Genomic DNA, 23,047 nt, shown 5'->3' with positions numbered 1-23,047 from the left:
GGGTACCCCCAACTGAACTGCTGGACTCAGAACTCCAACCCTGAAGAGAATTGCAGGTTCCATGGTCTGACCGTGGAGTGCATGTCTCAAAGCAGGGCCTCCTCAGTGGCTTAGATGGAGCAGTGGACAGCATAGCCAGTGGACAGAATTGCAGAGGACATCTGGTACCATAACAGAAGACAGAGGACAGAACAAATTGATCAACTTCCCCAGTCAAGTGTTAGCAGTGAGTATATGGGCAAACAGAGACTCTAAGGTGGACTACGTCAGCCACTAGATTCTGGAGAGTTTTCATTGTGCGAGGAGTGATGAGATCAGCAGTAATTAGGAACTGTTGAACCATGAAAACCACTTAAGCAGGACCCTTGGAGCATGTCCCACATCGGGGACCCAGGGGTGGTGTTGGGGGGCTGTCCTGCATCCCAGGGTGCAGAGGCATTTGCGGGGCTGGTGTGGCTTCTCTCCACGTCTCCCTTCTTCTCCAGATACAGGAAGGAAAAAAAAGAATGTGGAAATAGTGATCTCACTCAGACCTTCTGTAGCCTTTGACCCTAATCAGCCTAATCACCTCTGTAAAAATCATTACAAATAAAACTAATAATTTAAAAGATAAAAATTAAAGAATGACAACAAACAGGAAAAATCCTCAGCTCTGTTTGTCTGAAGCTGCAGTGTGCAGGCTAATGTGTTTCACCATCTTGACGACCTTCCTATCAATAACGGAACCCCGGTAATGACCCAAAAGCTGTAGTTGTGTCCAACAGCACTGCTGGCTTACTGTGCAACTGGTGGTGGGGGGAACACCCCTCCTGGTCCCTGGATCAGTGGTGAGCACTCTTCAATGGAGAGGCATCTGCCGACTCCGTGAGCTCCGAGCGCTGCTTTCGCTGGAACCAGAACTGTGGACTGCCGCCACTGTTTCATTGGATTCATTAGCTCCCCTGGCATTTACATGTCTATCACTCCTATGTGACACACAGGTGAGGCCTAAGTCTGCCCTCCAGTGTCTGAACTCAAGGACCACGCCACTGGGTGCTGCCTGCTGGGCGCCACCCACACAGCCGCCTAAGCAGCTTGTGGGCCACCAACCCACACACAGCACCCCCGAGTGCAGCTGCCCCGGCGTCTGCGATCTGGCTTGGGAGTCACTGCCTGCTTCCTAAATCCATGGATCTTAGGATTCGCATTCTTCCTTTGCTTTGTGAAGAAAACAGAATTTTACAGATTTGCTACAAATTTTAAATCATCAGGGTGATATGGTTAAATAAAACTTTTCATGTTGCCCAATCTCCCTTTTATTATCTGAACTGTCTACTTAAGAGGCCTATTACTGGAATCTTGGCAAAGTATAATGCTATTTCGAACCACCTAAAATTTTTGTGCTACTTTATGTCTTCTGAGGCGTTTTATGAACCATTTCATACTTAATGGCTTGTAAGCAACCCTGAGAGTTGGGGATTGTGTGAAAAGTTGCTCAGATTGACAGATAAAGTGAAAAGGTCTGTATTAATTTCCAAATAAAGAAATGCATGGCGTGGTATCTCACAATGATTATACTCCAAAGTACCAATTAGAACGCATCAGAAACTAGAGCAAGTTGACACTCTACAATAAAGCAAATAATTTCCAGTTGGAGGGGCAGAAAATGTTAATATGCAATGTTCAAGACTACAAGAATCTCTGTAAAGGAAGTGGCTAATAAGGTTTAATGATGCATGTCAGGAAGCCCGGAGTGTAGGGAAACACAGCTGCTGCATTTTGCAAACTGTTTGATACACACAACTTCCCCGCTCGCGACGTCAGCTGTGCGAGTGCCACAGGGGACAGCTTAGACTTCAGACCAGGATATTCTGGTTCTCTACATTAATATAATATGGCGCTACAGACTAGCGCCCTGAGTAAAGCTGATCAGCTCAGGCAAGAGGATTACAGAAGTCTCCTGAGTAGTATGTCCTGGACTGCCAGTCTAAATAGGCTACTAAGCACCAGAACCATTACAACACATCATAAAACAGACAGAACGGTTGGATTTAGTGAGTTAATAAACTTCACAAAATGTCGCCCTTCAGGTGCCCGAGGTACTCAAACACAGACGAGCTTGTGGTGGCTCTGCCGAGGGCCTGTCCGAGGGGCAGCTCGGGGACCCCAGGCAGTGTCTCCCTCACACTCCTGGGTGACAAGGGACTGTGAGGTCAGGTGACAGCCATTATGCAGACCACAGACAGAGCAGCCTGCCTCGGTGCCAGAGGACAGCCAGGGCTTCTGGAAGCAGCAGGCCTTGCACACGCAGGCCCTGCAGGAGGCTCTCAGGCACCACTAACACCAAATGCTGCTGAGGTACTTGGGGTGCTCTTATTTCAGATGCAATTATACATGTCAGCTGTGAGAAACAAACATGGTCCACAATGACGAGAGGCCTGCCCTGACCTGAAGACCTAGCATTCCAGCCCTCAGTGAGGCAGCAGGTTCGACGCCGGGGAGCGTGGCTTACAGCCCGACCTGGCACAGCCTCCTTCCCCGAGCCCCTGGCCAGCGGCAGGTACACAGCGAGGAGCCAGGGCGCAGGCCGGCTGTGGCTGTGCAGGCTATCCTGCAGGACTGCCTGACAGGAAAGACGCTGGACCAGGGAGAGGAGCGGCAGCCAGGCCTGCGGGGTCTTGCCTGCAGGGGACTGTGCCGAGCAGTGGGTTCCTCTGTCCACGTTCTGTGGTGGAGAAAATGCAGGCAAAACTGCTTGAGACACACAGAAGACAAAGCAAGCAAACACCTTCCTCTGGTGAGTCTTCCCACAGGAAGAGCTAACCCTTGGCCCCATGGGAGTTTCGGTCTAACCGAGCGGCAGCGGCCCTGCGGGGAGGCTCTGGCTGGACTCAGCCCTTTCCCAGCTCTCCCGACCGCCCACTGCATGGGGAGGCGCCCTGGCCAGGGCAAGGACACGCCTAAGACTCCGCGCAGCTCACTGCTGTGGTTTCATGGAAGTGAGACTGTTCTCGCTCTGCTATCCTCGGTTGATTGTCCATTAACCACTGAAGCTTCCGTCAGGCCCAGGAAATAAAGTCAGATTTGCTTGATCAAAATGCTCTCCTTGGCTATTTCCATTTAAATGTGAAACTTGCTGAATTAAAATCCATGACTAGACTTCAATAACAGGGAAGATGACTCACGATGGCTCAGTGTTGTAACCCACGTGGCCCCAGAGGACACAGCACTGCAGCTGCAGGGTGGGAGCCCTGTCCGACGCCAGGAGAGTGGGATGTGGACCCCGAGGCTGTGCATTGTGCCTGACACAGCCCCTGGGAGCTTAAGCAACCAGAGACTCAACCCCCTACACTGAGTGGAGCCTTCCAGAGCAGGCCACGCTGCACGAGTGTCACTGGGGGGAGTCCCGAGGCCTCGCACAGCCCTGGTGCCAAGGACACGTTGCAGGAGTGCCTCGTCCCTCCATGCTGAGACACAGCAGAGATTGGGACCAAGGTGGCTGCACTTTCAATGAGTTCATTCTCCAAAGTCAATTTCAGGTCCCGGTAACACCCAGAGGCACACTCTACCTTTCTATGCCCCTGACCTCTACCACGGACTGCAAGGACTGGCACTGGGAGACTCACCTGGCCTTTTTGTGTCCTGTGCTCAGAGTCTGATTAGAAGTGGAGAGGCTAGGACTTGAACTAGCACCCCTGTGGGCTGTGAGTGTCACTGGCAGAGGCTTAGCCCACTGTATCACAAAGCCAGCCCCAGAGGAGTCAATCTTACAGAAATTATTCCCTCCTATGATCTACAGAGATGAAATAGGGTCCTGATCTAAACCATTATTAGCACAGAGGGAGCTCAGTCACACGCACATTTCAGCTTATTTAAGTCAACGGGCGCAGAGGCTAACAGGGCGAAGAGTCAGGACTCAGAAGGGAGCCAGGCTAGAGAAGGTTTTGTGACCCAAAAGGGCAAGACTGCAAGTCAGACTAAAAAGAGCCAAGAATTGCTACTCACCCAGACACCAAAGGGAGAGCAAAAGGGCAGGACAGAGAGGCTGCTGCATGAGAGCCACAGAACACCGGCCACACCCTGGCTTGCTGAGAGCCACACAGGACGCTGGCCACGCCCTGGCCTGCTGAGAGCCACACAGCACGGGCCATGCCCTGGCCTGCTGAGAGCCACACGGCACTGGCCATGCCCTGGCCTGCTGAGAGCCACACAGCACGGGCCATGCCCTGGCCTGCTGAGAGCCACACGGCACTGGCCATGCCCTGGCCTGCTGAGAGCCACAGAACACCGGCCATGCCCTGGCCTGCTGAGAGCCACACGGCACTGGCCATGCCCTGGCCTGCTGAGAGCCACACAGCACGGGCCATGCCCTGGCCTGCTGAGAGCCACACAAGACACTGGCCACGCCCTGGCCTACTGAGAGCCACACAGCACTGGCCATGCCCTGGCCTGCTGAGAGCCACACGGCACTGGCCATGCCCTGGCCTGCTGAGAGCCACAGAACACCAGCCATGCCCTGGCCTGCTGAGAGCCACACAGCACGGGCCATGCCCTGGCCTGCTGAGAGCCACACAAGACACTGGCCACGCCCTGGCCTACTGAGAGCCACACAGCACTGGCCATGCCCTGGCCTGCTGAGAGCCACACGGCACTGGCCATGCCCTGGACTGCTGAGAGCCACAGAACACCGGCCATGCCCTGGCCTGCTGAGAGCCAAAGGACACTGGTCACACCCTGGCCTGGTGAGGCCTGTGCCAATGCACACACCAAGGCAATGCCATCTTTTCAGATGCAAGGAAACTAAACCTGAAAACCAGGAGCCCAGGAGGGCCTTCAATTACTCAGCTGTTGGAGATGCCCCAGCCACTTGCCAGCACACTCGGAGGGCAGCAGGGGAGGCCCAGCACCCAGCTGACACTCAGTGCCCACTGAGGAGGGTTTCTGAAGAGTACACCAACAAAGGGGAGATCTGCTGCCCTGTCCCTCTTTCTATTCTGTGTCTCTCCACGTTTCGCACATTAAAATAATGAAAACAAACTTTAAAAATCACAACTAGATGATATCGGTAAACAGCCACTACAAGGCTGAAATCACAAAAACGAAACAAAACACACACTTGTAGAGAAACCTGTGCCCCAAGGCATGGCTGCAAAGAGTAAAAACTGCAGTAATTTTTCTGGAACACTGGAGCTGTGTGACACAAACATGCATACCTCCCACAGCCCCGCACTCTACCTCATGGCACACGCCTTAGACAGAGGTGGGCAGGAACGTGCCAACACACACAGTGCTCGCAGCAGAGCAAGCCCGAGCAGCAACATGTCTCGAGAAACTGAAGCTACAGCAGCATGTGGCAGTTTCCTCACGCAATGGGCATGTGGCAGGGACCTGCACACTACCACGTGGAGAACTCAGCACTCGCCACGCTTGTAAACCACATGAAGTATCAAAGCCAAAGCTCTGCCTTTTAAGAATAGACTGGGAGAGGTCTTCTGTCCATTGGCTCATTCCCTAGATGGCCACACTGGGGCTTGGCAAGGCTGAAGCCAGGAGCTTCTTCCGGGTCTCGCTCGTGCGGGTAGGGGCCTAAGCACGTGCGTCATCCTCTGCTTTCCCATGCACATTAGCATCAACACTGCCCTTTCTTTTTTCAAAGACTTAATTCACTTATTTGAAAGACAAACTCACAGAAACAGACTCCATTCATCCAATGGCCTGAGGCCAGGAGCCACCCTGGTCACCCACATGGTGGCAGGACTCCAAGTACCTGAGCCATCCTTCTGACTAGGAGCAGAACAGCCAGGACTTTCAAATGGGCACTCAAATATGGGCTGCTAGTGATCCACCAGTGCCATGGCCCCACCAGCTGTGCCCACTCACAGTCTTTGGGCTCAGCTATACACAGCTGTCCTCTGGACTCATGTCAGTCAACCCACGGTCCTCTGGGTTCCACTTCCAGGTCCTCCATGTCACCTAAGGTCACCTCCCGGTCCTCCATGTCTCATAAGGTCACCTCCAGGTTCTCACTGTCTGCTAAGGTCACCTCCAGGTATTCCATGTCACACATGATTGTCTAAGATCACTCATGCTACTCTATAGCTATTTTCTGACTGAGTCTAATTAGGTGGCATATTTTCCTTGTGGGGTCCCTGCTCCTGCCCTGACGACCCTAATCAAGCGCATGCTACTTGCACTGGGAGGCGTGGATTACGGTCACTCCCACAGCACCAGGACACACAGAGTCACCCGTCCATATGTCCTCTGTCTGCCCTGAGGACCCATGCAAGGCAGGAAATCAGCATCTACGGCTTTCACAGGACAGCAGCCAGACTTGAACTACTGCCCATACAAGATGTCAGTGCCACAGGTGGTGACTTCACCCACTGTGCCACAGCACAGCATGGCACTGCACATCTATCCCTGTTTCACTCCAAGATGTCTGCAGTGGTCATGTCAGAAGTCCATGGGGGTGGGGGCGGGCCCAGTGCTGGAGCCACCATCTCTTGCCTTCTCAGGCACATGAGCAGGGAGGTGAATCGTGAGCAGTGAGACTGAACCCGCACACTGACAGCAGACGCCAGCATCACACAGGCCAACTCCACACTGGTCCAGGAACACTTTGGTCAACAAGCGATTTAGAAACTCAAAAGGCCTGGCATCACAATTAGTTTCCTTGCATTAAACAGTCATTGCCAAACAGAGGCTCTCACCTTCAGAAGGTGACCAAGGGGCAAGCACTGCCCTCGCCTCCAGCCCATGCTGGAATGCCTGCTTCAAGTCCTGGCCACTCTGGGGCTGCAAGACAGCTTTCTGTGTGCCTGGAAAGGGGGGGATGCAGCCCCAGTCCTGGCTCCTCCAGTCACACGAGAAGCCCAAATGGAACTCCAGCTGTTGGGATGTGGGGAGGGAACCAGCAGATGAAACATCTGTGTCACTCCCTTGCTCCTTCTCCTTGTCACTCCACCTTTCAGATACATAAATAAATCCTTTTTTTTAAAGATCTATTTTTATTTTTATTAGAAAGGCGGATATACAGAGAGGAGAGACAGAGAGGAAGATCTTCCCTCCCATGATTCACTCCCCAAGTGAGCGCAACGGTCGATGCTATGCCAATCCGAAGCTAGGAGCCTCTTTCAGGTCTCCCACGCGGGTGCAGGTTCCCAAAGCTTTGTGCCGTCTTCGACTGCCTTCCTGGGCCACAAGCAGGGAGCTGGATGGGAAGCAGGGCCGCTGGGACTAGAACCGGCGCCCATATGGGATCCCGGGCGTGCAAGGCAAGGACCCTAACCACTGCGCCACCGCGCCGGGCCCATAAATCCTTTTTTTTTTTTAATGACAAAATGCTGGTCAAGGAAAACTTATGAACTAACACAGCACTAGTTAAATAGCTAACAGGCACATCTTATATTCAAATTACTTACATCCATATATGGGTGCTGTCTGGGGCTCTTCTGCACACACCGACCGTCAGAAAGTTTTCACATCCACAGTCCCTTTACTGTAGTCATTATGGTACTCAATGTGCAATAAAATAACTGGGTATACATTATAACCTGGCATGTCACACATCCTTATAACGATTACAAGAAAAATGAAACTGCAAATAATACAAGAAACACAGATATTTCAAATGTTAGAGAATAAATCTATTTTCAAGCTAATTTGCACCTACAAATCACCTTCAACAACGGGCGTGCCTGTCTAGCAGCCAGCATAGCCGGGCCGCCAGCAGACGTGGCCTGGCCCATGTGCACCCCACAATGCCAGACGGAAGCTACGTCAATGAACGGCCAGACACATCATGAGGAATGAAACTGAGCCTTAAAAGTAGCAATTTTTCTTTATATTGTTTGGAATTAAAAACATATTAAATTGATCCATTATGAAAATCTTGCTCTCTAAATTGCATGCTCAGACCATGTCTATATCTTAAGGCAACGAAACAATTTTTGTAACAAAACAAATTATTGACTTTAACTTAAGGAAATTGATGCTTGAATGACTAAATATTCAATGAAAACAAAACAAATCTCTTTCTCAATTATATCACACACAACTTGCTCATTTTCACAGGTTAACGAGCTTTCTAGTTTCTGCTTCTAACCTCCATGTGTTTATTTTGTGGTGGTGGAAGTGAGTCTGTGCCACCAAGTGAGATTCATCGTGACAGCAACAAAACAGGGCCGTGTCACACGCACACCACCCACGCAGCTAACAGGAACAGTGCCGTGTCACACGCACACCACTCACGCAGCTAACAGGAACAGCGCCGTGTCACACGCACACCACCCACGCAGCTAACGGGAACAGCGCCGTGTCACACGCACACCACCCACGCAGCTAACGGGAACAGCGCCGTGTCACACGCACACCACCCACGCAGCTAACGGGAACAGCGCCGTGTCACACGCACACCACCCACGCAGCTAACGGGAACAGCGCCGTGTCACACGCACACCACCCACGCAGCTAACGGGAACAGCGCCGTGTCACACGTACACCACCAGCACCACCACAGCTCATGGAAATCTGCCTGTACAGCTTGGGAATTACACACTGGAGTTCTTGGCCAACTTGTTATTTACCAACTTGTTATTTACCTTGAAACATTAATCTACAAAAGTAGTATTATGGGACCGGCGCAATGGCACAGTGGTTAAGGTCCTCGCCTTGCACGCCCGGGATCCCATATGGGCACCGGTTCTAGTCCCGGCGGCCCTGCTTCCCATCCAGCTCCCTGCTTGTGGACCGGGAAAGCAGTCGAAGACGGCCCAAAGCTTTGGGAACCTGCACCCGCGCGGGAGACCTGAAAGAGGCTCCTGGCTTCGGATTGGCATAGCATCGACCGTTGCGCTCACTTGGGGAGTGAATCATGGGAGGGAAGATCTTCCTCTCTGTCTCTCCTCTCTGTATATCTGCCTTTCTAATAAAAATAAAATAAATCTTTAAAAAAAACCAAACAACTAGTATTAGCAATACCTGAAATAAATAATTTCTTTTATCAAGAGTGTATGCAAACTCCAGGGGGTAATACACAGGCTGAACTGCCCCTCTGAGCACAGCTATCTGAGAGACACACTGATTTCTAACATGCACTTAGAAAGGGCTCACGAATCATCTTGCAGCAGCTCCCTCATTCAGTGCCAGCAGTGTGGGGTCGGTGGGTTCTCTGGGCAAAGGGAAGGGTCTCTGATGGCTACTTATATATTCAAAGTTTCCAGAGGAAGATTGAGTGTCTCACAGGGACTTTAGCCCGTGAAACTGGCACAGAGACCCGGTACAACTCAGGTATGAAACATACATGCCCACCAAATAAACCCAACAATCAACCCCCAAGAGGCTGTGAGAGCCACCACCGTCTAAAGGCTGCCTTCCGAGCAGCTCTCGCACACCCTTCACTGACTCGCTCAATGCCACCTTGTCGGCTCAGCCAGTCAGCATTTACCAAATACCAATGTGCTTGCCTTCAGATCTTGCATGCTTGAATGTGAACACGGGCGGTTTAGCTCTCAGGGAATGAGACAAAAAACACGGCTGCAGTTGTGTGAGTATGTGCACATCCTCCTCTCTCTCATGGCCACACGTGTGTGCCAGTGTGGGTGCTGCAGCCTGCGTACCCTCAAGGGGGGAGGGCAGGGAGGTGCTCAAATGCGGTGGGGTGATCACAGCCAGGGGAAGCTCACCGAGTAAAGACACACGCAGGGTCCAGACACGCTGCATCCTGTCGGGAAGGGGAGCCAGAAAACAAGAGCAAACAGCTGAACCTGAATTGGAGTTGAACTCCGGGCGTTCAACGTACAAACACAGAACACACAAGATTCAACCTCTATGGGCACATTCCCCACTTACACATCCAGCTGTCCAGCCAGCCATCACTCCTCCACCCACTCACCTGTACATCCACCTTTCCACACACCAACTGTCCTACCCGCATATCCACCTGCCTGTCCATCCAGTCAACTACACAACCACCTCCCACCAATCCACACACCCATCTCTCCCTTTACTTGCACACTTAAGTGCCATGAAAACAAGTCACGTCAACGCACAGGCCCAGCTCCCAGAATCTCAGTTTTAAATGTCTTTGCCACAAGGAACTCAGGCCGAAGGGCAAAAAGCACCCAATGACTGATACTCTTTCCATGAAAAATGATGATACATGATAATAAAATAGCCACATCCAGCTGAAGGGCTCCAGGAGGCCCAGTGGGAGCATCAGTCACGCAAAGGATTCTGTCCTGAGCACAAAGCCATGCACCCATCACACTACGCACACATCGCCTGCTACAGTACCTGGAGCACAGCAGGTGTCTGCTCAGCAGTGCACCCCTAGCCCCGAGGCACACGCCATCCCACATCTTCTTACTCCTCTGGTCTGTGTGAGCAGTACGGGGTGCAGGAGAGCAGTGTATCTCCGGAGCCAAAGTACTGAGGGAGAGGGACAGACGCTGAGTGAGCACTAAGGGTGTGGGGGTGGAGGCTGTGGGTCAGGTTGACACGGCTGAACAGCACTGCATGGGGGTGGGGCTCTGAGAGCAGCTTCAAGCTGTGTTGGTCACAGGGAGATTGGGACCCTGTAAACTGACCTGTGATGGAATGATCTATCTGGCGGTCACCCCCAAAATAACAGCCTCAGGGCTGAGTGAGGTTGGAGTCAGGAACAGAGAGGCCTTCGGGCCTCCCAAATAGGTGCAGGAATACAGGTACTGGGCCCGCATTCGCCCTCTTCCTAGGCCACTGGCTGGAATCCACCTGGGAAGCAGGGCCAGCTCTCCAACATACTCAGCCCGACTCCAGCAACTCATGTTTCACTTCTTTTAAAGATGTATTTATTTCAAAGGCAGACTGCCAGAAATGTTCCATCTGCTGCTTCACTCCCCACTAGGCTACTTAGCCACAGCCAGGCCCAGGCCAGCGGCCTTGGTCTCTCACAAGGGGGCAGGGTCAGAGCATGCGGGCCATTCTCCCTTGCCTTCCAGGGCTGGGAGCAGGGGAATAGGAGGGGCGGTCATTCAGTGGGAACTCAAGCCAGGCACTCTGACATGGCATATGGCCACAATGCCAACCTTCGTATTAATTTCCCACTTGGCCTTTTTTCTGGACTGCATTGGCTTCAGAAAGTAAGAAGAATCAGAAGAGTATGGTCAGTGTGCATGAGCACTCGGGAAACCAGATGCCTCCGGGGTTGGGAGGACAGCCCAGTTGTGGCATTCCATGCCAGTCCACATACCATCGTCCGTAGTCACTCTCCCTGTCCAAACATGGTCGTGTCCATTTCGCACCCAAGAGGGGGCTGACTAAAGCTGTCAGCGGCCAGCATTCCTCTGACAAGGACTGAGACTCAGTCTTACTGTAGCACAAATTCTAATTAACCTCTGGTCCAGTCTGCACGCCCACCTAGCCTCTCAGCAGGTCCAGTGTGCACTCCCACCTAGTTTCCCTCCCCCTCTGCAGGTTCAGTCTGCACGCCCGCCTAGCCCTCGCCCTCGCCCTCCCCACCCTCTGCCTCAGCTGCTCCAGTCAGCCTGCCCCTTGGCCTCCCCTCCAACAGGCAGCCTATGAATGGTAACTAGGCTCACATGGTGTTATACTAACGGCGAGGAAGCCACTACAAGCACATCTTACTTGGAGTTGTTTTGCAGCCTCTGCCACCCCACTCATAGCTCATGGGCACTGGGTATGGCTGGGCCGGAGCCTTCCCAAGGCTCCGCACAGCTGAGGGAGCCACCAGTGCTTCCCTGACGTGCCCAGAGGCTCTGGGCCCTGGAGGACAGCCTTCTGAGTTCAGCAAACTCTACAATCACACCACCATTCCAACTTGTGTGCCACTCTTTCAGAGCAGTTCTGAGCCATTTAACTGCAGTGAAGTAACAGTTCCCAAAACTCCATTCTAATGCTTCAAGAGCTTCAAACAAGACCCCCCAATGCCTCACACAAGCACTGCCTCTGGAGGAGAGTTCTAAGAAGTCAGCCTTTGTGACAGGGGACACGGCACCCGGTCAATGGTAATTATCAGCAACAGACACTGCTGGTGACACGGAGGAGCATCCCATCAATTCCTGCTCACTGGATCATACATATCTTTACCAGACACAGTTGCTACTCTGTCAAAAACCCAAATTAAGCAAAACATCAGCATCCAGAATCTACTTTCCAATGTATAAAAAAGTTGAAACCGTATGTAAGACAGGTTTCTAACGAAGACAAAATCACCGCTGGAGTCAGGTTGCTGCTGGCCCGTTCCCCCTGAGGTCCGTGCACAACCTCGAGTGGGGCTGCCCACTCTGAAGGGAAGAGGAGGTAGACATGATGAAGCACCTGTTCCTTGGCAGGGTCTTAAACCCCTGGCCACAAGCAGTGAAGGCTGCTTCCCCACCCAGGCTGCACACGGCTGGGCATGCAACAAGACCCCTGGGACCCAACTACAGAACAGCATGCTGGGTCAGACAGGCCCTTGCAGAGCCAGGAAGGGTACCGACTCCAGGGACTAAGAGCCCTGGTCCCTCTGCCTGTGCTCAGGACTGCCCGGGTAGCCAGGTCCTGGCCACAGGTGGGTGCACAGACCCCGAGAGGATAAGGAGTCACAGAGCTCAAACACGGTTAGGAAGACACACCACTGCTTCCACAGCAAATGACACTTCCTGCTGAGGATTCCGACTTGAGGATTTCTGCGGGGTTCAGAGGTAGAAATCAGCCATGAACACACAACAAGGTCACAGGCCCACCTTATACCAGGACTGTATAAGAAACTTGCTAGTGGTACAAAGCTCTTCCTGTGAATGATACATAGGCTTGTATTTCCTACTGAGAGCCCTTGCTTAAGTCAAACTCGTATTTAAAAGGGATTTTGGCTTTCTAGTTCAGATAATGTGCTACACAGTCCAACAGAGCACGACGCTCCAGATGCTGCATCAGGCTTGGCTTCTCCATGCTCAGCATTTGGCTTTTTTCTTGCTCCTTGGAATCTACGTTTACTTACGTTCACACTGCTGATGAAGAAATCTAAGCTTCAGGTGTGCGGGGTTGCAGTACCACAGCCTGCCCCTCACGTGAGGGTGAGGGTGCTTTGTGACGTCACCACGCAGCAGGTGCTTGCTCTGCCCATTCAGCTTCTGATGAGGGTGGAAGATCTAAAATCTGCTCATGGTAACAGCAGCGATCACAGAAAGGCAGCCGAAGGGCATGTGAGCCCTCAGGACCGTCATACCATGTTCTAGAACATGTGGTGTGCTAGGAAACGGAGTCCATCTTTAGACAAGTATGCTGCCATTAGGGAAACGAAGGGGTGCGCGACCGCCACAGCAGAGTGTTCAGCTGTCCTACTGCAATGTTGTAATACTAACCAAGGGAGCCTTTTAAATATTAATAAAGTATCTTTCCTAAAGTAAGAAAGCTATTTTCCCAAACTGCCTTGATGTTTCAACTTGCAAAGCACACTAGAGCCGATTCTACTTTGTTCTATTATCTGGAAATGCCTCTGCAACAATTCAGGCGATGACAAGTGGCTCTAATTCACGTAATGGCACCTGTCACCTGTCTCCCTGTCAATGAGACATTTGAAAGCATCTTTTTACAGGAGCACAAATCAATACACCCAAGGGACCACAGTGACTGCCACGAGTCATCTGTATTATCATCCTATCCTGCGTGCTCGGGCACTAAGCAACTTATTATTATGAATGGCGGGAAAATGGCAACCTGTCATGACTGATTTTTCTTAACCTGCAAGAATTTTTTCCCTCTTAAATGTAGTCAAGCATCATCTTATTCAATATGTCTAAGCCTATGTTTTATAAAGGAGTCCATTACACAACTGGCAATCCTTGTAATTTAAACTTTCACTAAATATTACCTAAAAGCAACTGCTGAGAAATGAAAACTTTTGATTTGGTCCGTTTTAAGACACACTTCACCTGAGAGTGGAGCCCACTGTCCTTCACTCTGTCCTTGTGGGACGGTAACGAGGAACACCACCCTAAACCTGGGCTTCCAGACCTTCCGCTTACCCCTGACTTTCCCTTCAGCTTACAACACTGTACGACTTATTCTTCACGTCCACTGCTGGACAAACCACGCTACACATACCACAAGAATCCAACAGAGCTTTACGACAGACAGACACAAGGCTTTGTGCTCCAGTCATGCAACTGGGTACTTGGATTTCATGAACCAGTGCCACAGACAAATCCACAAAGAAAATCCGACATTTTTCAGGGCCTCTGAATTTAGCTCATTCTGAGCTAATCTGCATATTTATTTCCTTAATATAAAAGACAGAGTGACATGAAAGTGGGAGAGCGTGTGCACACACGCAGGTCCGAGTCAGAGAGCAGCAGAGGCAGATGCTGCTGTGGCCACCCAGGGCCTCCTGTCACACAGGGCAGTGAGAGGCCAGTGCTGCCGCAGGGAGGGGCCATAGAGGGTCAGCAGCTACACCACATTCCTGAGTGCAACTGTTGTTATCACTGCATATTTGGGATGAAGTGGAGTGGAGGCAGTCAGAGCAGAAGACGAAACAAATGCAGAAGTTCTGTTCAACTGAGGTCTGAGTACGGTGGTCACACCCTCTCCTCAGACTGCACACGTCTGGGGTCTGTGCAGCACCAGCCACACCCTCTCCTCAGTTTTTGCTATGTCCAAGTGTAATTAAGTTTTTCTTTTAAGAAGCAGCTTTAGAAGAACAAAATAACGCAAAGATTAGAATTCGCCAAAAGATGTTTGGCGATATAAGCCAAGGCAAATAACAAAAGTGAAAAGTCATGCTGTGGAATGTACCTTCGCCCTAGCACTAAGACTCAGGACACCTGCATCCCACATTTAGAAAATCGGGCTTCAGTCCCCCCTCAAGCTAGCAAATACAGCTTTCTGGCCTGCAGTCCCTGGAAAGGCCCCAGCACCCACTCTGGAGGCTGGCACTGCCCTGGTTCTTGGCTTAGGCGAGGCCCAGGCAAATAAACTGGCAGATGGAAGCCTGTTGTATCCGATGGGCTCTCTTGTCTACACTTCAACTTCGTTTTTAATGAAGAGCTAATTAAGCTGTTTGAGTAACTCTCATCTGCTCAAATGTGGGAAGACAGCAAAGTACGAATGCTGATCCTCTAGTGGGTCCAGCCTGACGGGGAGACGACATGAGGGAGCAATGCAGCGGGCAGGGATGGTGAGGCCACAGCCAAGGCCCTCACGGCAGCTGAGAGCCTTCGCTGTGAGATGGTAACGAAAGGAGCCCCACAGGACCCGAGTGGGGCTGAAGGACAGGAGTGGGCTGCTGGGCACTGGCACTGTGCTGGGCCATGAGTATCACCTGTGCTGTATGTCTGCCAGTCACAGAAGCCCTCTCACAGTCTTTTCTTTTAAATTTTATTTATTTATTTTAAGGTTAGAGATAGATAGATAGATAGATAGATAGATAGAGAGAGAGAGAGAGAGAGAGAGAGAGAGAGAATATGAATATTCCATTTGCTGGTTCACTCCCCAAATGGTCCCAACATCCAGGGCTGGGCAAGGCTGAAGCCAGGAGCCAGGAGCTTCCTCTGGTCTGCCCTGTGGCACAGAGGCCCAAGCACTTAGGCCATATGCTGTTTCTTTCCCAGACCATGCGCAGGGAGCTAGGTTTCAAGTGGAGCAGCGGGGACACAAATGCTGTCTTCGCGGTATGCTGGTGTGGCAGGTAACTGTTCTACCTACCACGCCACACGCTAGCCCCTAACTCAACCTTTCTATGAAGCAGGGATTATCTGGATAATTCTGTTGTATTTCCAAGGCAGAGAGATTCCAGAGCTCACCATACAGGAAGGGAAAATAGGGGAGGCAGTGAGAGAGCAGATGGGGTTAGAGCAGAGGACATAGGATAAACCCACAGCCTCAGCATGCAGGCCAGTGAATGCTAGAGTCTAAAATTGTCTAAAATTGCTCATGAGGCTCCTTCAGAGGCCAACTGCTGCCAAAAGCACAGACATATGGAGTCATGGCCAATCTGCCTCTGCACCTGCTCTCAACACCTTCCACTGAGAGCAGGGACACCTCCCAACAGTACACATGGCATCTGTGTCCTAGAACCCCAAAACAGCCATGCTGGCAACAGAAGTCGCTGGTGGATGTCCCTGTCTCCTCACTGGCTCTGGGGCCACTGTGTGTGGTCCTGCACAGCCCCCAGCCCCAGGGCAGCAAGTCCAGGCCCCTGGGTACAGCTTCCTGGGGAGCCATCCCACATGACTCCCCCCACCCCCTTAGCCTCTGGCTCCTGGACAGTACAGGCTTCTGGTGTGCCTGTTCCTGGGGAGCCTTCCCACATGACCCCCCGCCCCCCCAGCCTCTGGCTCCTGGACAGTACAGGCCCTGCTGGCCTGAACAAGTAGGCTGCAATTCAGCAACTGCCCTGAACCTGGACCATGTTCTGCTCACCACTTGGACTATCTCATAAAAACAGCACTTGCTTCACTGCAGCATTTTTTAATCTTGAGAACTTAAAGCACTTGGCAGAGTCTTCTCTTTTCACTACATTAAATGTGGAAGTCAAATGAAATCTAAGGATGAGATGGAGAAGGAAGCCAAGAAAACAAAAGTGGGGACGGAAAAGGAGGCAGACAAGGAATGACTGCATTTTCTACAGATCAAATCAATCCTGGTCGGATTTACGTACTTCTCCTTCGTTTATTTTAAAAGAACAATCTCTATATTGGCTTAGAAAACAAATCATCAGAGAAAGAGAAGCAGAGAAGGACAGAGAGAGAAACAAGACCTCTTTGGTCCTCTGGTTCACCCCAAGCGCCTCCAACAGCCAGAGTAGGCCCAAGTCAGAGGCGGGACCGCCAACTCCAATTTCACCCAGGTTGGCTGAGTCGCTGCTAGGGTCACTGCTGCACCGTAGGCACAGCAACAGGAAGCTGCATGAGAAGTAGAACAGCCAGGCTCTGATTTTCACACAGGCAGCATCTTCACGGCGGCCATGTAAGAGTCCATCACTTCCTGTGAGGCACTCCTACCTCATACACTTATCACTGCTGGAGAGCCATTCACCTTCTTCCACATTGGCTTTATAAAACAAGGTCCTCTATTCTTTCTAATGAATGCACTGATAGTTTTGTGGGACAGATTAGTTGCTCTTACCTGTTTTCTGTGAGAAAAATCAATATTGCAAAAATAACCACACTTTTATTAATAATAGGACTGGGAAAGCAGAGTAAGATTACCCAAACATTTGGGCCCTGCCACTCAGGGGAAAGACGGGGTGAAGCTATGGGCCAGATATAAAGAACATAGCAAGCCAAGATTAACGGAAGCAGAAAGTAGGTGATAAGGTAGAAACTCAATCAAAGAAAAAAAAATGACAGGAAATAAGTTAAACTAAAAAATGTGGTGAAAAGTTTGTCACATTAAACTTTGTTTAACTTTTCATATATTAAATGTATTATTTAAAATTAAATTTACCCTCAAATATAAATAAGTGCAAAAACAAAGTTTAAGGAAAAAAGACATATGGGGGGGGGTTGCCAAGCTGGGTCAGAGCAACCACTGGCACGCCCAAGATCTGTGGCTGGGAACAGATCTAGTTGGGGAGAAAAGGGTACAGCCTGGCTGGGTTGTGGTTTCCACTGGTGAGTGCTAAGGCCAGAAAGGGGGCTGCTGTCTAGTCTGGGCATGGCTGCTGTGTTCCTCAGCACAATGGGGCTGTGTCTGGCGTGTACAAGACTGGGCTAGACACTAGCACCCACTGGTGCTTGTGAGAACCAGGGTAGGTATAAGATGAGCTAGGCCAGGTCTCTGTCCCTGCTGAGCCAGGCATGAGCTGTGTCTGGGTGTGGACCAGGCTTGGCTGGGCTGTAACACCCAACAGTAAAAACCAGAAAGGGTGAAGGCCAGTCAGGACAGGACACTGTTGTGGCTAGGACAGAAGGTGGATGAAGTAGGGCCGGTCCATGAACCCACCGGTGTGTGTGTGAGATCTGGCACCGAGAGAGGTTCTGATGGAGGAGCTTGGCAACACTTCTGTGGCGACACAGTTCCTGCAGGTAAGCAAAAGAACCATGACAGAGAGCAGCCCGAACCAGGCCAGGGAATGGTACCCACAAGCAAACATTTGGCTCACGTCGGGGCAAACCAGGCCCACAAGCAAAACTGAGAGCCAGAACAGAGTGTGGGTCGGGCCAGGACTGGGGGCTGGCTGGGCTGCGCTGCGCTGAACCCCCGACCAGCGTGAGTTGAAACTGGGGGTGGGCCAGGCCCAGCCAGGCTTGAGCACCCACTAGCAAATGCCGAGGTGAGGCGGGCCATGCCAGACTGGACCACAGCACCCAACCAGCACACAGGAGACCCAGGTGGGGATGGGAAGAATCCAGTAGTGGGAGTTGCACGGGGCTCCCCTGCTGAGTCACTACTCCCACTGGTGAGTGTGGGTTGGGATGGGGGCTGATCAGGCCAGGCAAGGCTACAACACCTGTTGGCCTCATGTGAGCTGGATCAGGGGAAAGTCGGGTTGGGTTGACTGTTTATACTGGTGTATGCATAAGCCAGAATGGATGTGGATTGGTTGAGCTTTGCCGCAGCATCAGCTGGCATCAGCTGGAACAGCGGGCAAATTCTGTCAAGTTAAACTACAGAAACAGCTGGAGAGTGCAAGATCCGGGAGCGGGAGCAGTAAGGGAAACAGTGGGGACCTCCCTTTTGGGTTGCCACTCTGACTGGTGAGCATGAAAACACTCTGAACTTGTAGACATGCTAGAATATTCTAGCTTGCTCAAGCAATAGAAAAAAGGTCACTGTGCTTTTCAGATGCAATTTCAAGTGGTTTTACTTGGTGTGAGCTGCACTCCTTCCAAAGCTCAGGGATGGGCCCAGCTGGTGCTCATGAGGAGAGGGCGGTAGCCCCTTGCACAGTCCCACTGATGCTCGGGCAAGGCAGGAGTCATGCAGCCAGCTGCCTAGGTTCAAGGCTAACTCCTGTCCTACTTGTAGCCTTTGCAAGGGTCATCCCACTCCGCTGAAGCTCGCCAGTCACAGAGTCAGGCATAAACCCACACAAGAACTTCCGTTCTGCTTCAAGACACAAACACTATATTTGAAATAACACGGATAGTCCTGACAACGTGCAACACCTCAGTGGGGCACGCTGGCCTGGACCAGGAAATGTGCCATCCGACAGTGCCTCCTGTGCTGCCTGCAGCCTCGTCAGATTCCGCTCTCACACACATACCCTGGCATCCACAACAACTGCAGAGACGTGTTTAGGGTATAATGAAGCCATCTTTAAAGCTCAAATTTGTTTTCCAACATGCTTCTTCTAAAATGGAAATAAAAATGGCTTAACAATATAACTAACATTATCCAATTAAACAGTATAAGACATTAATAATGATTATTTCAAAAATGAACCATGAACATAAAAATAAAGGGTGCAAACTATAAAATAAGTAGATTGAAGATAAGAAATTAGAGACCCACAATTAACTCAAATTATGGGGAAATTATATATCTAACAATGCAAATTTAAGACACATAAAAATCTGATTAGACAAGACAGTTGTCAGAATGTTGTCATATAAATACAGAGAACTCCCATCTTACAGCAAAACCTTGTGGAAGGTCTCTTTGCATGTTGCATTTGGGGTGAGCTAGCCAGAACTACCAGGACTTTGCTGTGGAAAGGAGCAGCAGTGCAGTGGAGCCGTCGCCCCTCAGCTAGCCTACCTTATTTTTGGGATTGGATGTGTTCATTACACTTCGAGTCTCCTTTCCAGTATAAATGACAACACCTATTACAGTACCTGCAAAGATATGAAAGCGGTCCTTATAGAAATACTGTCAAGGGGAGCAGACATAACACTTTCCACTTAACTGCTTTTACGGAAAATATCACATGATTTGACTTCATATAAATTTACCCAATAGTATTCAACATAGCTACTTCAAGACAACCTAATGATTGCTAAGCAGTACAAATCTCCCTACTTAGAGCTTAGACCACGTCGTCCTCTCGCCTGAGACGGAAACGTGAGGTGGCCATTCCTTGATGTCTCCCAAAATGACTGCTGAAACTCAACTGAGAAGCTGTGCTCCTAAGGAGCCAAATGCAGCATGTGAACTCCTCAGGCCCCACTTCCGCTATAGACAGCCAGGACCTCCTCAGGCCCCACTTCCGCTGTGTGCAGCCGGGGACCTGCTCAGGCCCCACTTCTGCTGTGCGCAGCTGGGGACCTCCTCAGGCCCCACTTCCGTTGTGTGCAGCCGGGACTCCCTCAGGCCCCACTTCCGCTGTGCAGAGCCGCGGAGCCCTTGGAACCAGGATGGGAGCTGTTCGCCATCACGTCAGGGCGCACACAACTAGCACATATAATACTATGTCAGTCTCTTCCAAGTACATCCATGGTAAACAGGTTCTTTAATTGTACATGCAGAGCACAGACCGTCAAACACCTGGACAGGTTCACAGGATCTGTTCTCTAAAAGATGGATGTGCTTCCAAACATACACCAAAGTTTTCAGTTTCATTTTCCATGGATTTTTTAAAAAAACTGAAAACCAGGGAGAGAGAAAAAAATGGAGAAGAGCAGGGGAGAGACAGAATGTTCTATCTTCTAGCTCACCTCCCAGATGCCCACAGCAGCTGGGGCTGGGCCAGGCTACAGCCAGACACCAGGACGTCAGGCAAGGTCTGCCATGCTGGTGGAAGTGATCCAGTCATGCGAGCCTACCCTGGGCATCAGCACCAGGCATCAGAACCACAACCCTGCACTCCATCACTGGTCAAGGGCCAGGTGGCCACCCAGTTGTCAAGCTCCGGAAGCACGATGGCTACTGCCGGCCTGCTATGGAGGCACTGGCTACATGCCTCACAGTTGTCAGGCACCTCCAGCTTCCTCCCAGAAAGCCAGGAAGGCAAAAGAAGCTCCAGTGCCGCTTGGCACTAACACTGAGAGCACAGTCTTCTTCCTAACCACCTGGCCCCACGGAGGTGGGCGCTCTGGCTCAGCACGTCCACAGCAATCTTCCTACTAACCACGTGGCACACGGGCACAGACAGTGGGTCAGCACACCCCCGAGAGGCGTGCTCGTCCACAGCTGGCAGATGGGTACGGCCCACCCAGTGGGTCAGCACGTCCCCGAGAAGTGTGCTCGTCCACAGCTGGCAGATCGGCACGGCCCACCCAATGGGTCAGCACATCCCCGAGAGGCGTGCTCGTCCACAGCTGGCAGATGGGCACGGCCCACCCAATGGGTCAGCACGTCCCCGAGAAGTGTGCTCGTCCACAGCTGGCAGACGGGCACAGCCCACCCAGTGGGTCAGCACATCCCCGAGAGGCGTGCTCGCTCACAGCTGGCAGACGGGCACAGCCCACCCAGTGGGTCAGCACGTCCCCGAGAGGCGTGCTCGTCCACAGCTGGCAGACGGGCATGGCCCATCCAGTGGGTCAGCACATCCCCGAGAGGCATGCTCGCTCACAGCTGGCAGACGGGCATGGCCCACCCAGTGGGTCAGCACATCCCCAAGAGGCGTGCTTGCTCACAGCTGGCAGACGGGCACAGCCCACCCAGTGGGTTAGCACGTCCCCAAGAGGCGTGCTCGCTCACAGCTGGCAGACGGGCACAGCCCACCCAGTGGGTCAGCACATCCCCGAGAGGCGTGCTCGCTCACAGCTGGCAGACGGGCACAGCCCACCCAGTGGGTCAGGACGTCCCCGAGAGGTGTGCTTGCCCTCAACTGGCAGACGGGTACAGCCTTTCTACAATAGCACATGTAAACTTCCTGCATGGGATCACAGCATTTAGGGTAGCAGTGATACTAAAAGATTTTAAAAAGCTGAGGTCCAAAGTTCCACATCCATGAAACAAAATTTTAAACACACTCTGACAGTTGTTTCCAACTCTGCCAAATGAGTTGACCTCAAACACAACATCATCGTGAATGCCGAATAACCACAGTAACATGACAAGGCCGACTGAAAATACATTCACATGCTGATATCAGTAAAACCGCACAGGTCTCTGTGAAGCCATCAGCCATCAGGATGGAGGCAGGGTGGCTGAGGCAGGGGGCAGTCAGTGGCTACACAGATGTGGGAAATAAGCGGGTAACTAACAGGAAACATGCCACCCATGAGGCGCCCACGTACAGCACCCAGGCGCTCATCCACAGTCCTGGTGCCAAGCAGTGCAGGGACACTTTCCTGGACAGCGGGTGATGGGTGGCTAACAGTACAGACAGGCCAGGAGAAGGGAAGGAGCTCTCTGTGCACCTGTACGGTGCGGCCCCGAGGGACGAGACTGCACTCCCAGTGCGTCTCGGAACAGAGGCCAGGATGGGCAGACACACAATTATCTCCCAGTCAATGAAATACTTAAATGGGATGATAAATTTCATCTACACTTTAAAATTAAGCCCTCCTCCCACTAGTTCCAACTTGACAAGTTTCTGTATCAGGACAGACATAAATCCAGGATTCTGCTTATTTTTTCACAGCACAAGCAGGAACAAGGAGTCCCTTCTGCAGTCCCCAAGGACAGCGGGGACGTAACTCCCTTCAGCACACAGTTTTTGCTTTCAGGAGGGCTGCACCTCTGGAGTCGGTCATTGTCACGGCTGGTGAGAAATCCACAGAAACAAGTGCACACACAAGGCTCAGCAGCCGGACCTGGCTCACCACGGCTCTGCTGACCCCTCACCACCCCACTGTGGTCATCGTTCAGATCAGCCCTGGGATTTCAAACTCCCTTTCAGTCAATACTCTGCTTGAATAAAAGAGTAATCTGCTAGCCAGCAAGAGCTCCCTACTACAAAATCTTGCAAATGCCCAACAGTGAGGTTGTGGTGCAGTAGGCTAAGCTTTCACCTGCAGCACTGGCATCCCCATAGGGGCACCAGTTTGAGTCCCAGCTGCTCCAATTCTGATGCCACTCCCTGCTGATGTGCCTGGGAAGGCACTGGAGGACGGCCCACGTGTGCTGACCTCTGCACCAATGAGACCCAGAACAAGCTGCTGGCTCCTAGCTTCAGACCAGCCCAGCTCAGGGCTGCTTAGTCATCTGGCGAGTGACCAATGGATGGCAGATCTGTCTCTCCCTTTCCCTCTGTAAG

At 51.6% G+C, this 23,047-nt stretch overlaps 1 protein-coding gene across 4 annotated transcripts in view; it reads right to left on the bottom strand.

The window, feature by feature from the left end:
* Positions 1 to 23,047, bottom strand: part of ATP9B (ATPase phospholipid transporting 9B (putative)) — a 164,007-nt gene that overhangs the window by 58,784 nt on the left and 82,176 nt on the right. For all 4 annotated transcript variants that reach the window (XM_040985149.1, XM_040985150.1, XM_040985151.1 and 1 more), the window contains one exon: positions 19,663 to 19,739. In XM_040985149.1, coding sequence (XP_040841083.1) covers positions 19,663 to 19,739 — 77 coding nt within the window. The remainder of the gene's footprint in view (positions 1 to 19,662; positions 19,740 to 23,047) is intronic.

Source organism: Ochotona curzoniae, unplaced genomic scaffold (assembly GCF_017591425.1).
Source record: "Ochotona curzoniae isolate NIBS_2020 unplaced genomic scaffold, NIBS_Ocur_1.0 contig_43, whole genome shotgun sequence".
Classification (NCBI taxonomy): domain Eukaryota; kingdom Metazoa; phylum Chordata; class Mammalia; order Lagomorpha; family Ochotonidae; genus Ochotona; species Ochotona curzoniae.
The sequence above is the reverse complement of the archived record's forward strand: the minus strand, read 5'-3'. Positions and strand labels throughout refer to the sequence as shown.